Source organism: Siphateles boraxobius, unplaced genomic scaffold, assembly GCF_051911475.1.
Source record: "Siphateles boraxobius isolate OS27281-9 unplaced genomic scaffold, OSU_SipBor_1 65, whole genome shotgun sequence".
NCBI lineage: Eukaryota > Metazoa > Chordata > Actinopteri > Cypriniformes > Leuciscidae > Siphateles > Siphateles boraxobius.
In genome coordinates, this window is record NW_027509192.1 from 5,525,248 (window position 1) to 5,538,438 (window position 13,191).

At 37.1% G+C, this 13,191-nt stretch overlaps 1 protein-coding gene across 2 annotated transcripts in view; it reads left to right on the top strand.

Annotated features, from left to right (window-relative positions):
* agbl1 (AGBL carboxypeptidase 1) overlaps window positions 1-13,191 on the top strand; it is a 162,327-nt gene that overhangs the window by 133,636 nt on the left and 15,500 nt on the right. For both annotated transcript variants that reach the window (XM_077210420.1, XM_077210421.1), the window contains exon 23: window positions 9,461-9,624. In XM_077210420.1, coding sequence (XP_077066535.1) covers window positions 9,461-9,624 — 164 coding nt within the window. The remainder of the gene's footprint in view (window positions 1-9,460; window positions 9,625-13,191) is intronic.

Sequence of the window (13,191 nt, forward strand, 5' to 3'; positions counted from 1 at the left end):
ATATTTACTAGATGTGACACGCTTGAATAAACAATGATGTTTGCATGACCTTAATTTTAACATCTTCATTAATAATTCCATTTAGTTTGTGATTATCAATCTTTAAAAGTTTTTAGCTGAACTCCAGGGGCCATATCAGGAAACATATGGTCAATCAAGACCAACCTTGACTGTCTTTAGACTTTCGGTCCCACTTTATATTAAGTGGCTTTAAGTACTATGTACTTACATCGAAAAATAAGTAAAATGTACTTATTGTGTTCAGGTTGTATTGTTAAACACTTTTGCTGTTATTGAGATGTGATACTGGTAAGGTTAGGGTCAGGTGTGGTGATATGGGTCGGTTTAAGGGTAGGTTAAGGTGTAAGGGAAGGGTCAACTGTGTAATTACAAATGTAATTACATAAATTAATTACAGCTGTAATTACATGCAGGTATGTTCTAAATATAAGTACAATGTAAAAACATGTATGTACACAATAAGTCCATTGTATCAAATTATTAATTTCAATGTAAGTACATAGTACTTAAAGCCACTTAATATAAAGTGGGACCAGACTTTCACTCCAAAAGAAACACGGCTTATGTAGGACTTCATGAAAGACGCATGTTTCACCGGGCTTGTTTCGAAATTCTTTATTATTTTATATGTACATTATTATTTAGCATTTAAAGAAATTTGTTTTGCTCATTTGTTGATTTTAAAATGAACAAAAACGTTACAAAATTACTGCCAGACTGTATTTGAATATATTAATGTTGTGTGCCACAGACAGCAGTGATAAAACAATGCTGTGTAAATGCTAATAATATGCAGTAAATCGTATCATCATGCATAGATAGAATAGCAAAATAAATAGATTGTTCTGAGCTGTTTCTGGAATTTGACTAACTTTTAATTTTCCCCAAAAAACTTAGCTTTTAATCACAGTATAAATGATGAGAAGCATTGTGATAAAAAATTACATTCCACTGTCAGAGATATTCCAGATATTTCTCAGAGGTCATCTACATTTACATTTATTCATTTAGCAGACGCTTTTATCCAAAGCGACTTACAAATGAGAACAATAGAAGTTAAACTAACAGTAGGAAAACAATATGCAAGTGCTATGACCCTTCTCAGTTTAATCTAACACAGTACATGTCATTTATTTTATTTTATTATAAATAGAATAGAAGAGAAAGTGGTAGTATTACTGGATCAAGTGCTGCCGAAAAAGATGCGTCTTACAGCTGTTTCTTGAAAATGGCTACAGACTCATCAGCTCTGGTTGATTTAGGCAGATCATTCCACCAGCAGGGAACAGTCAAGGTAAAGTTTCGGGAAATAAAAACAGTAGCTAATTTACTCTGTTAATCTTCTAGGGATTGTGTGAGAAGCAATTTCCAGTGGTGCAGTGTGTGACAGCTTAGAACTAGAGGGAGCTGCTGAGTCAGTAACGCTGTTCCCATCATGACTCACTTCATCAATGACACTGAGGCTTGTTAACAGAGCTCTGATATGCTTGGGCCTCTATTGGAAAACAGTTCCAAAGAGTTCTTTGCTAAAAAAGAAAATGTCCTGCTAGATTGTTTAACTACAAGTCGTAGCAACAGAAGCCTCAGGGGAAATAAAGCACTTGGTTGAAAGTGGCCAGGTAGCCACTAGTTAGCATTTGTGTGACTTACCATTGATTTATGATTGCAGGCTGAAAGGAAGAAAGGTGTGTTTTGTGCAGATATGTCAGGAGGTAAGTGGGCGATGCGGCGCAAGACCAGACAGTTCATATGCTATACATCATTGTCATTTGAAATGCCGACAGTGATATTAGCATGCCACGTGCTAATTAGCAAAGTTACATCCAATACAATCATTCAAATGTACAAAATCACTTGGAACTTGAACTTTGAAAAAAAATTAATTCACCAGGATGGTTGACGAGTCGATTAGTGAAGTTTGTCTAGATTTTTTTTATAAATTTAGAGATCCTGCGTTTTGTTGCATATACATTTCTATTTAAAGGGGTGGTAAAACACATTTTTTTTCGAAGGCTTGATTGTGTTTGTGGGGTGCACTGTAACATGTGTTGATGCTTCGTTTTAAAAAATTGCATTATTTTTCATATATTTTACCTTTATTCTACACTGCTCTGTCCCTCCTTGTAAAAACGGTCTGATGGTTTCCGGTCACGTTACTACAGTAAGTTAGCCAAATCAAACACAGAATCATGTTTAGCATGCCTGTAGATAAACAAGCATGTAGATAAACAATACATAAAAGCTCTAATCAAAGAATAATTAACACTAATTCCAAGTTCGCTGTTGAGATTTAAAAAAGTTTTTTAACGTTAGGTTTGAATGAGCATTTAACAAGCTGGTTTGCAGAGCCAAACAGCGTTGTCATTTGTTTACTTCCTTGCTGCAACGTACAATTAACAATACGAACTATTGCAAGAAAACACATCGACGAAAAATAAATCATACTTACAGATTGTGGCCCGTAAACAACAGCTTCTGTTCTTAAAGTTGGAACTGTTCCATCTTTCAGGATAAGCCATTGTGCGAATCCTGCATTGAACTCGCAAAGATTGAGGAAGCTTTCCTCTGTGTGCAGCACAGAGAGCGAGATTTGGGTAATAATTATGAGGGACCTTATGAGGGAATTTTAACCATTGATCCCTAACTCCCCTGACCCTAGGAAGGCTGAACAAAGTGAACCTGCAATCCGGATAAAAATAACAGCGTTTCGACGGCATTGTAGCAACAACAGCCTAGTATACTACAAAAACTCTTCTCCAAAGCAAAAATGGCCCGCCCTTATTTAGTATTCTCGGAGGAGGGATTTATGTAAATATTGGGGTTACTGACGTCAGCAACCCTGGAGGAATGTCGTGTAGTCCCTACCGGCCGTTTGCTGTAGTCCTTAGAAATTGATTTCTTTAAAAGCAAATATCTTCCTTGCTTTGAACTTTGAGCGCTGTAACTTTGCAGATGTTGTTCATGCTCAAACAGCAACATTACACACTAGGTAAAGTTAGAAAAGTGAAATCATGTTTTACCACCCCTTTAAACATCTAGGAGCAGAAATTGTGTTATTTTATACCTGCAAGATGTTAAATTAGCATTTGGACACAACATATTAGTCTTTGGCAAGTAGCTTTAACGTGTTAGCTGTTAGCATGATAAACTCACCTTTTCAAATTCATTCATTCAAAAATGTTTTAACAAATCCATAACTTAAAAAAGCGTGTCGAGTTCGGCAGCTCTTCGAGTGCACTTTTTTTATTCACTCATTCAGTGGATTAAATTAGTGGGAATAGTAAATGTAGTGAATGTTGCACTACAGTACTTTGGCCTCTCTATCGCCTTGTGGTTCAAAGGAAAAATGCAAGTTATTCATGGAATTGAGATGTACAGTTGCTACTGATCACCATTTCAGAAAAGTATTTCATCTGAACAGGTTATTAGCAGATCTGCCACCATAGTAGCTGGATCTTCTTTTCTATACTTCCAGACATGACAAAAACAAAATCAAGAACAAATAATAAAAATAATGTTATCATGCGATGCATTGATGTGGAGGCAAACAAAGTTATCGGTATGGTTATCTTTATAGTTATGGTGTCAACAGGCCTTTACCGGAGGGATTTTGATTTGTTTGTACAGTTGAGCACTGTTATTTTTTATGTATATATGTGAATGTACATGATACATTATCGTATATTAATATATTTTATACGCTATATTACACAAAAGATGTAGTTTTCACATCCCTATGAATGCCCTTTCATCTATTCGACTTTAACGCTCCAAAGTCGAGAAAAAAAAAATGAATTGGCTGCCACGGGACCATTTCTTACAATTGATACCAGTCTATTCAGTGGCATAGTGCCATGGTGATCAAGCCGTATGCCGCTGAGATTAGCTTAGAGTTAATAAGAGCGATCAGGAGGGGTAATTTACCTCTCTAATGGCTTGGGCCCTCTGAAAGGGCATGATAGCTGCTATGGCTGTGTGTGGTTTTGGCAGTCTTCCTGCTGCCTGCTTGGCTCTCCTCAACTCTGGCCTTATCAAAGGGAAAAACTGTCACTCCAATAAACAAGGAATTTGCCCCTGCCGACCGAAACGCTTTGCTGCATAAGTGAACAAGCGTCATTTTATTTATTTATTTTCCTCTCTCTGTCACACAAAAAGTCTAGGCGCAAAGTGATTTAGATTGGCTGATTTGCAAACAAGAGCATGCAAAGTGTATATTTGTCTGTGTTTGGGATTCATCTATTACGCAAGTCATATTTTTTGTTTTATTTGTTCCTCAGCGAGTGTTAAATCAACGGTTGTTAACTGGTTGAATTACTCACATTCTTTGATCAGTTAATCAACTCTGATGCCTGGAAATGTCTTTATTCAGTAAACACACACATATACATCGCAAAGATGCCCGTTAGGCAAGACACATTATGCAAGGACGTAAACGCAGACGCGAATGCTTGGCCAACAACAAATATTCAACATAAATTTATGTGAGACTGTTCCAGTAACAAACTGGAGTTACCTCCAAATGTCTGTCTGTTTTATTGTTATTCAAGTTGTATATTGTGATGAAAAATATGAAAATGTCAGGAAATCTCTAAAAAAATTATTTTCTAGAAACTACTCTTTGTGAGTGCAGGTTTTTTTTTCTAAATTATCCATCAAACAATTACTGAATGTCAAGAAAATTAATTCTGCAGAAAGTGTGGGAACTTTCTAATAATATAGTGTGCGGATATCTGAAATCCTAAGAGATCAGGTTCATGCGCATCATTCTGAATCATAAATATCACAAAACATCGTCTGAATGTTGTACAAACATCTGAAGAATGTTTTGTAGTATTTGTACTGCACTGTTCATAACTGCTTCCACATTTTGCTTGTGGAACATTTTATTTATCACTATTTTATTTATTATTTTATAGATATGGTTGTTTCTTGACAATTTTTTTGACATAGTTGCTTTGCTGTGCTTAATTTGCAATTATATGCATGCAAACATTGGTGGGTTCAGCTTCCTCTCTAAACATATAAGTGTTTTAACATGAGCGGTTGCATCCGAGAGGAAGTTAAGAGGGCCTTGCGTCAGTTGAAATGATCAGTGTGGCCTTCTCAATGCAAACATGGTGAGAATCGATTTTCGAATCCGAACAAACAGCGCAGTCTCTATGCATTCTACACATGTAACCCCCCGTTTTGCCTCTAAATTATTAAAGAGCGATACCCAGAACACACCGCCGCACTCATACTGAGCAGTTCTCCCTCGCTTTCGGCACCTCTTGCTCTCATTGGCCGGTTGGAGGGAGGCTGCGGGTAAACGTCTGTTTATGTTTGCGGCCGTCTTGACAGAGTGAGTTTGTGTCTACGGCTTGGACGTGTGTGTGTGTGTGTGTGTGTTTGTACGCTGTGTCTCTCGATCGCATAAAGGTCAGGTGTAGGTGGGTGTGCCTGGTGTTGCTCGACCATCATTCTCTTCCTTACACGGCTTCCCATTAATTTGGCCGCTTCCCCAGAGTGTGGCGAGACTCTTAAGTTATTAGCGCCGGCGCTAGCTCACTTCTGACTCATCTGGCATGCTGAGTTCACAACCAAGTCTCGCTTTTCTACAGCAAGAGAGAGAGAGAAAGAAGGGATGTAAGCAGTGCTGGGTGGTAACTTATTATATGTTATCTGGTTTATGTAAGCAGATTACAAAAATTAAAAATTTGTAATTAGATTATATTACATTTTAGATTACATTACATTTTACAATACTCATAATCAGATTACAGTTTCTTTTTTTAGTTGATGATTAGTTTATACATGACTGCTTAGTATTCACAAAAATGGCTGTATATTATTCAGAATTCATTTAATATCCCTCATTTTTAATTTATTGCTTATATATGTTCAAAAAGTCTTGCAGTTTTATGGAATTGCACGCACAGACCAGCTATAATTACACAGAAAATCGAGAAGCCAAACAACATAATCAAATACAATATTTATCTATTTATTAAATGTTAAAACTGTTTTAATAAGTGTTTTATTTTATTTTAAAATTATTATTTCTTTTAATGTAAAATAAGATTTTTTTTTCTAAGATTTTTTCCCCCTTTTGTTTTTTTCTTCTTCTTTTTTTTTTTTTTTTTACAGTTTACAAACCGCCTTCAATTCCTTTACAAATCCCAGTTTGGGAAACCCTAACATATGTATTTGTTGATAACAAAAAAACAAAAACAAATTCTTTGTAGTTTTGTATTAAAATGGTACATGATAGTCCTTTTTCAAATCAATGTACGTGTTAGGTCAAAAGTAATCTAGAAGTAATCAAAAAGTAGTCTGATTATATTACCTAAAATGTGAAATGTAAAAGATTACGCTACTAACTGCAATTTCCATGATGTAATTTGCCTTCTGTAGTGGACTACAATTGGTGAGTAGTCTTCCCAGCACTGGATGAAGGCATCACATGGGGTGAAAGATGCAGACTAAATAAGTTTGGTGGCTCATCTAAAAAAACGATGGCACCTTTTTCTCGCTTGATTTGGTTGCGGCAATCGCTCATAATGAATGGTCTCTAATGGAGATTGTGTTGCAGGCAAACGGGGATCAATCTCACCAGGCCAGGGTTGCAGTGAATGAAGGGCTCACGGGGATTCGCTGCCACACTTTCTCAGGGGAAGCGTGCAGCGTTCACACTCTAATAACATGCTTGAGCGAGCAGGTGCAGCTGCTTCATGCCGAAATAATCTGTAATCATTACGATGTTATGAAAGGCGTAATCTGACAGGAAACTGAATGTTGAAACAGGCAAGGTTAAAGACTTTATTTGGACAAGAATCAATATGATTTGGGGGGGGGGGGGGGGGACACTTCGTAATCATCACTGTTTTCATGCTGTTTGACTGTTAACAACTTATGACTGACTGCACAGTTGATGCATAATGTCTTGATTGAATCTCTTTATTATCTTAAGATTTTAGCTTAAAATCTGTGTGTGTGTGTGTGTGTGTGTGTGTGTGTGTGTGTGTGTGTGTGTGTGTGTGTGTGTGTGTGTGTGTGTGTGTGTGTGTGTGTGTGTGTATATGAATGTGTATATATATATATATGTATATGTGTGTGTGTATATATACTATAACAGTTTATTTCAAGACATTTATTTTATATCATAAATATACTGTATATGATGGATGCTTTGGTTTGAATTTGATGGAAGCGTGAATAATGAGCGTAAATGAGCAGATAAAAGCTCCACAATCTTGCTTGTTTTTGGCTTCACCAGTGAGTGGAGCGCTGAAGAAACATGGAGACGCTGCAGATTTATTGATTTTGTTAACCTGCAGTAATCCACAGCTCATTGAACCACTGGGTCAGTCAGGGTTATTGCAGGGGGTTTGTGTGCCTAGAAAACCGTGAACGTTTCAATGCCTTTGCGGTGTTTGTTTACTAGTGGCAGGAAATATTGTTAGTGTCTGGATTTCCATTAACGGTTATTTCTGGAACAGTGCATTATATGAGAGGAGAGTTTGTGCACAGCGGGAAGCGTGCAATAACATTGTGGTGTCAATGCAGATTCATTTTGGGATCTGACTAAATGCTACTTTCAGCAAAATTTCAGCAAATGTGCTACAAAAGGCTGCAAATACAGTATGTGGCCACACAAGATATTTGGGCACTGAAGACTCACTTAATGTTACTAGATTAAAACATATCAAACCAAGTCCCATCTGCAGACAAATAATGCTAAACTTTTCTTGAATGTTATTTCATAAACCTTTAGTTTTACCATCTGAATTGTTAATTTTGTTGAATTGTTATATTTGGTTTGTGTTTGTATTTTTGTTTTTGTTTTGTATTGAAATGTAAATTTTGCTGTCTATTTTTGTTCGGTGTTTTGAATCAAACAACCTTGTTTTGATTGACTTGTATTTTACTGTTATTTTGCTCTTTAAATCAATGACTTTCATGTATTTTCATGTCAAGTCCTCGTCGTCAGTTAGGAACCTGGGTGTGCTCTTTGATACCAATCTTTCATTTGAAAGTCAAGTGTGTAGTATCTGTAAAACCGCATTTTTCCATCTTAAAAATATATCTAAATTACATCATGACAAATGCAGAACAGTTAGTTCATGCATTCATGACATCAATGCTAGATAACTGTAATGCTATTATGGGTGGTTGCCCTGGACAAGCTGTTGCAACTACAGCTGGTCCAAAACGCAGCAGCGAGAGTTCTCACCAGAACCAGGAAGTATGACCATATGAGCCCGGTTCTGTCAACACTGCATTGGCTCCCTATTAAACATCGTTTACATTTTAAAATATTGCTTATTACTTACAAAGCACTAAATGGTTTAGCTCCCCAGTACTTGAGCGAGCTCTTAACGCATTATAGCCCATCACGTCTATCGCAATCTCAAAATCCTTCACGTCTATCGCGATCTCAAAATCCTTCACGTCTATCGCGATCTCAAAATCCTTCACGTCTATTGCGATCTCAAAATTCCAGCCAGTTGATAATCGACTGCTGGCGGTAGATCCTTTTCCCATTTAGCACCAAAACTTTGGAACAGTCTCCCTAACATTGTCCGGGAAGCAGACACACTCTGTCAGTTCAAATATAGACTAAAAACACATCTCTTTGACCTAGCATACACAAAACACATTATAGATTTCTATAATTCAATGTTAGGCTGCATAGAGTAGGTCAGCCTGAACCGGGAACTCTTCCCATAAATCCTGATGTACTTGTTACATCATAAGAAGAATGGCGTCTACGCTAATATTAGTTAATATTATTTATCCCGAGGTTTACCGCAGTCCGCCGGAACCAGGCCGTATCCGGATATGATGAAGGACCTGCGCCTGGACATGACGACAACGCAGTGCTGAAGTTTCAACTAGTCTCTCGCCTGTGAAGGCCTCCTTCCCTTTACCTCTGTACTGATAAAATGTTTTCGGGATAATTCCTGTTCACGTGGCTACGTGTATTATACATTTTTCAAGGCTTGTACCTTGGAACCTATTTCATGGTTTGCGTTCTCGAGCCACCAGGCACTGTTTTGTGCAAATGAGCGGCCGGATCGCATTAAGGGTTTTCTGTTAGAATGGTGTCATGTTAGCGCCCCCTAAGTTAATAACTAATGATTGTTGCGACGGAAGTGAATCAATCAAAACTAACTTTAGCTAGACAATAACTTTATTCTAGAGCTGCTGTAAAGCCAAAACAATCTCTGTTACTTTCATTTCCTATTATCACTGTAAAGCTGCTTTGAAATCTATATTGTTAAAAGCGCTATATAAATGAAGGTGACTGGACTGGGCTTGACTATTTTAAATTTCTTAAATGTTCACAGAGCAAACGCAAAATAGTCACTTGCAAAACGGCTCCAGAATTAAGAGACAAGTCTGTAAATGTAGTTTGACAGTCTGTCAATCTTAAATCTCAAATGTTTTCACCTCGCAGGGCTTGCAGACAGGGACGCGGGAGCTGGAGGAGATGGGAATGAAGTTCAGCCAGAGTCTTCTCACCCTCAGGAGGAACTCCGTCCATTATAACAGCCGTCTGATCCACCACGCGCCTGCCCTGCTGGACCTGGACGACAGGCTGCTCGACCACAAATCCAATACGTGAGTTTTAAAATGAAGATATTTTGACCTCACATACGTCTCGGGCTTCAAAACCCGTCAAAATAGACCACAATAAAAAGTTTTTCTAAATCAATGGTTTATACTCAATACTTTAAAAAAGTGCTTCTCAACTGGGTTTGCTACAAATACAGATGCGTCAAATTTGCAAATACCGCAGAGTTTAATTAGACATGGCCTTGAATAAAATGTAAAAAACTAAGGATATTGAGAATTATTGTCTATTCCTTTTAAAAGTAGGAATATTCATTTGAACGATAAATCTTTTTATTTTGCTATACACAAATTACTGCATTTTATTATTTGAAATTAGCATACTAACAGACACTTTTTTTTTTGTTAGTATATGCACATTCAGCTGGCCTTGTGGGGTTTATATTTGATGACTATAATTGTCTGTAACTATATTATGATAACGATTCTGCTTTGGTGGAGGAGAAAGGAAATAAGAGTTAGATGCGCATTTCCTAAAGGAATATCAGTGCAAGCCCACAGCAGCAAAGGAATAGCATTAAAGTTTTTTATTAAAATTAGCATTTGGAACATTATAGAGGGAGAGAGAAATTGAGGTTTCTGCATTTACGGTTCACTTTATTAAAGACCCCCTGTGGTAAACAATCAAGTTTTTAATGTTTATATGTCTATGTGGTGTTTGTAATGTGCTTTAAGGCAAACCATGTGCAAATTCATAGTTAAACAACACCACTGAAGAGTATTTTCTCCTTAAAACTGCAGTGAACCAAAGACAGTCTCAAAAACGTGGTCTGAAATCGCCGGTGTCTCTTACGTCACAAACTACCTTGTAACCAATCACGTCAAGAGGGGGGCGGGCTTTAGCATGTCATCATTACTATGCTGCGAAGTCTCAAGAGAAGTCAGGTTATCCCGCTATATTTTTCTGTTGAACAATCGGGTACATTTATCAATATAGCGGGTGAATTATGTATATGATGTATATTGCGATGTTATGATGAACTACTGTACATGTCTTTCTCCACTGACGTTCTGAGTTGTTCAAAGCATTTCTAAGGATGCTGATTGTTAGAAGACAGCTGCCTCTGAGCTGGTGTGAGTGAGTGGAGGCGGGGCTTTCTTAAATTATAAAAAAAGTATGAAAACTAAACATGCATAAATGTAAGGCTGAAATGTTCCACAAACAATGTGTAGATGGAGTATATTAGGTGGTTTAAAGCTGAATTAATTGCAGAAAAGTGTGAGAAAATGTGCTTGTCCTGACGGAAATATCAGGGGAGGAAATGTTGAAGTTTTGGGTAAATTTAAATGTATGGATGTGGTTCTGGGTAAATAAAATGCATCAGGTGTTTTGTTGTTGTCATGACTTGCTCGTCTAGTTTTTTTGTCTGTAGCTTGTGCAGATGTCTATATTTGCACACTGAATTCTCACATAATTAACCAACCAATTGCAGTCAGTATGCAAATAGAACAATGACGCCGTTTCGAATTTTCTTAGTACTGTAAAAATAGAATGAGGAATATCTGCAAAATGCCGCATTCTAAGCACTATACCACGTTATGATATGAGATTATTGCCAAAGTGACCTTGTTAATGATCTTTAAGAGTCATATTCCAGAGTTGCCAAGTGAGGCAGCCATTTTACTTTGGCTTTTTAAATATGATCTCGAGCTGTGGGACGTGGACAGAGACTCATTCAAAGTGCATCAGCTCCCTTTCAAGTTTTCAATTTGCCACTGAAGGGGTTTCCTGGGAGCACTGCCACTTTCTCTGTTTTCCTTGCGTCTCTCCAACTCCTTTCTTCTCTACACACACTCTTTCTCTCCTCTCCCTCTATTTTCCATTCCCCAGCATCCTCAAGTTAAAATTCACTTAGAGTCTTGATTTCTGTCATGGAATGAAATGGACCAAAGCTGAGCTATTGATTTCTACGAAGTTCAATTAAATCCCTTTTGTGTGCGTTTTGAATTGTTACATCTTGTCCGCACAGACCGCTCAGTGTTCTGAGGAGATTATCCCACCCCTCTCTCTTCTCCAGGATTTCACGGCATTTCTATTATTCCCCTCTTGTTCTTCCTTTTACTGAAGAGAAAACTGTAAACTTGACTGGTCTTACCCGAGAGTATTGCATAACTCAGTTAATGCGCAACTGTAGAATTCTGCTTATGAGCCTTGTCTGGTTCAGCTGAGCTCTAGTTAGATGGATGTAAGATATAGCTCATACTTTTTTGTTCATGCTTGTTATTTTTTGATTCACGCTTATTATATTTTGATCCGTGGCCGCAAACATTTGGCGGGAATTTGATCCCATAGGATTCACCCTATTATACTTTATCGACAATTGATAAGTCAAACAGCAAACCGCCATCCACAAATAGTCTATAGGCTGTCTTTGAGTTCACTTGAACTCGTCAGGCTACAGAAGAATACCATGATTCCTCCGGTCAATTAGGCCTAAGACATCGAGAGTCACGCAGAACAATAACAACCCAGCCACAACACATAATTGGGAATAACATGCCTTACCTTAACACAGAATGGATTTCAAGGACTTCACGCGCAGATCAATTGCCTCCAACGTTACTATTTTTTTCTACGAATCTGAGTTAACCTGTAGGCTACTAAACATGATTGGAATTTGCACCGCAGCGCCACCACACCTTGATGTTCATGACAAGAATGGCATGTATAGTTATCTTTATTGAAGTGAATTAGGTTTAAATCGCTGTCATACATGAATGAATGATATTTTTGCTATTTTACACATAATACTCCACGATGATCACATTACACAAAACTGAAATTTCACGTCAAAATAAAACATTGTCAATATTTTTTAGACCCCCCCCAAAATTTCACGAATCATGTTTTCAGGGGAGTCCATGTCTTATTAAGTGGAGCCGAGCTCCTCCTAGCTCCCCCGTAGTTCGCACCCTGAATACAATATATATATATATATATATATATATATATATATATATATATATATATAATAACACTTCATGCATTTAATAGCAGGCAACAATATACAAAAATAAATATAATTTTATGCAATTTATTTTGCAAGTTTTATGTCATTTTTATAGATAATATCACTTAATGTGTTAAAAAGCAGGCTTGATAAAAAAAATTATGTAAAAAAAATAAAAGAAAAAGGAAAAAATAACATTGGGGAACCAACATTCCATAGTAAATACAAGTCATTTGACCTCATTTACGAAGATTTGGGGTAGTTATACAAAAATTTTATTTTTCTGAAACTATGACCAACACATACATGACAACTCATAAACCTGTACTCCCTCAAAAAAAGAACTAAAGAATGAAGACTGCCTTGGAATGCATTGTGATGCATGTCTATTTCTCTCTAAAGAATAACTTAAATGCTCTAAATAAAATGAAATGAAGCAAGCTAACTGGCGGGTTCAACCTTCCTCAGTTTCCTGAAGGGCGACCATCATTTCAGAGTGGATTAACAAGTTAATGTAGTTTGTGGTAACTTTTGATGGAATAAGTTTCACAAGTCGGCTCAATGTTCATTGTTGGAATAGTTGAAGGTGCTGGGTGAATCTGAG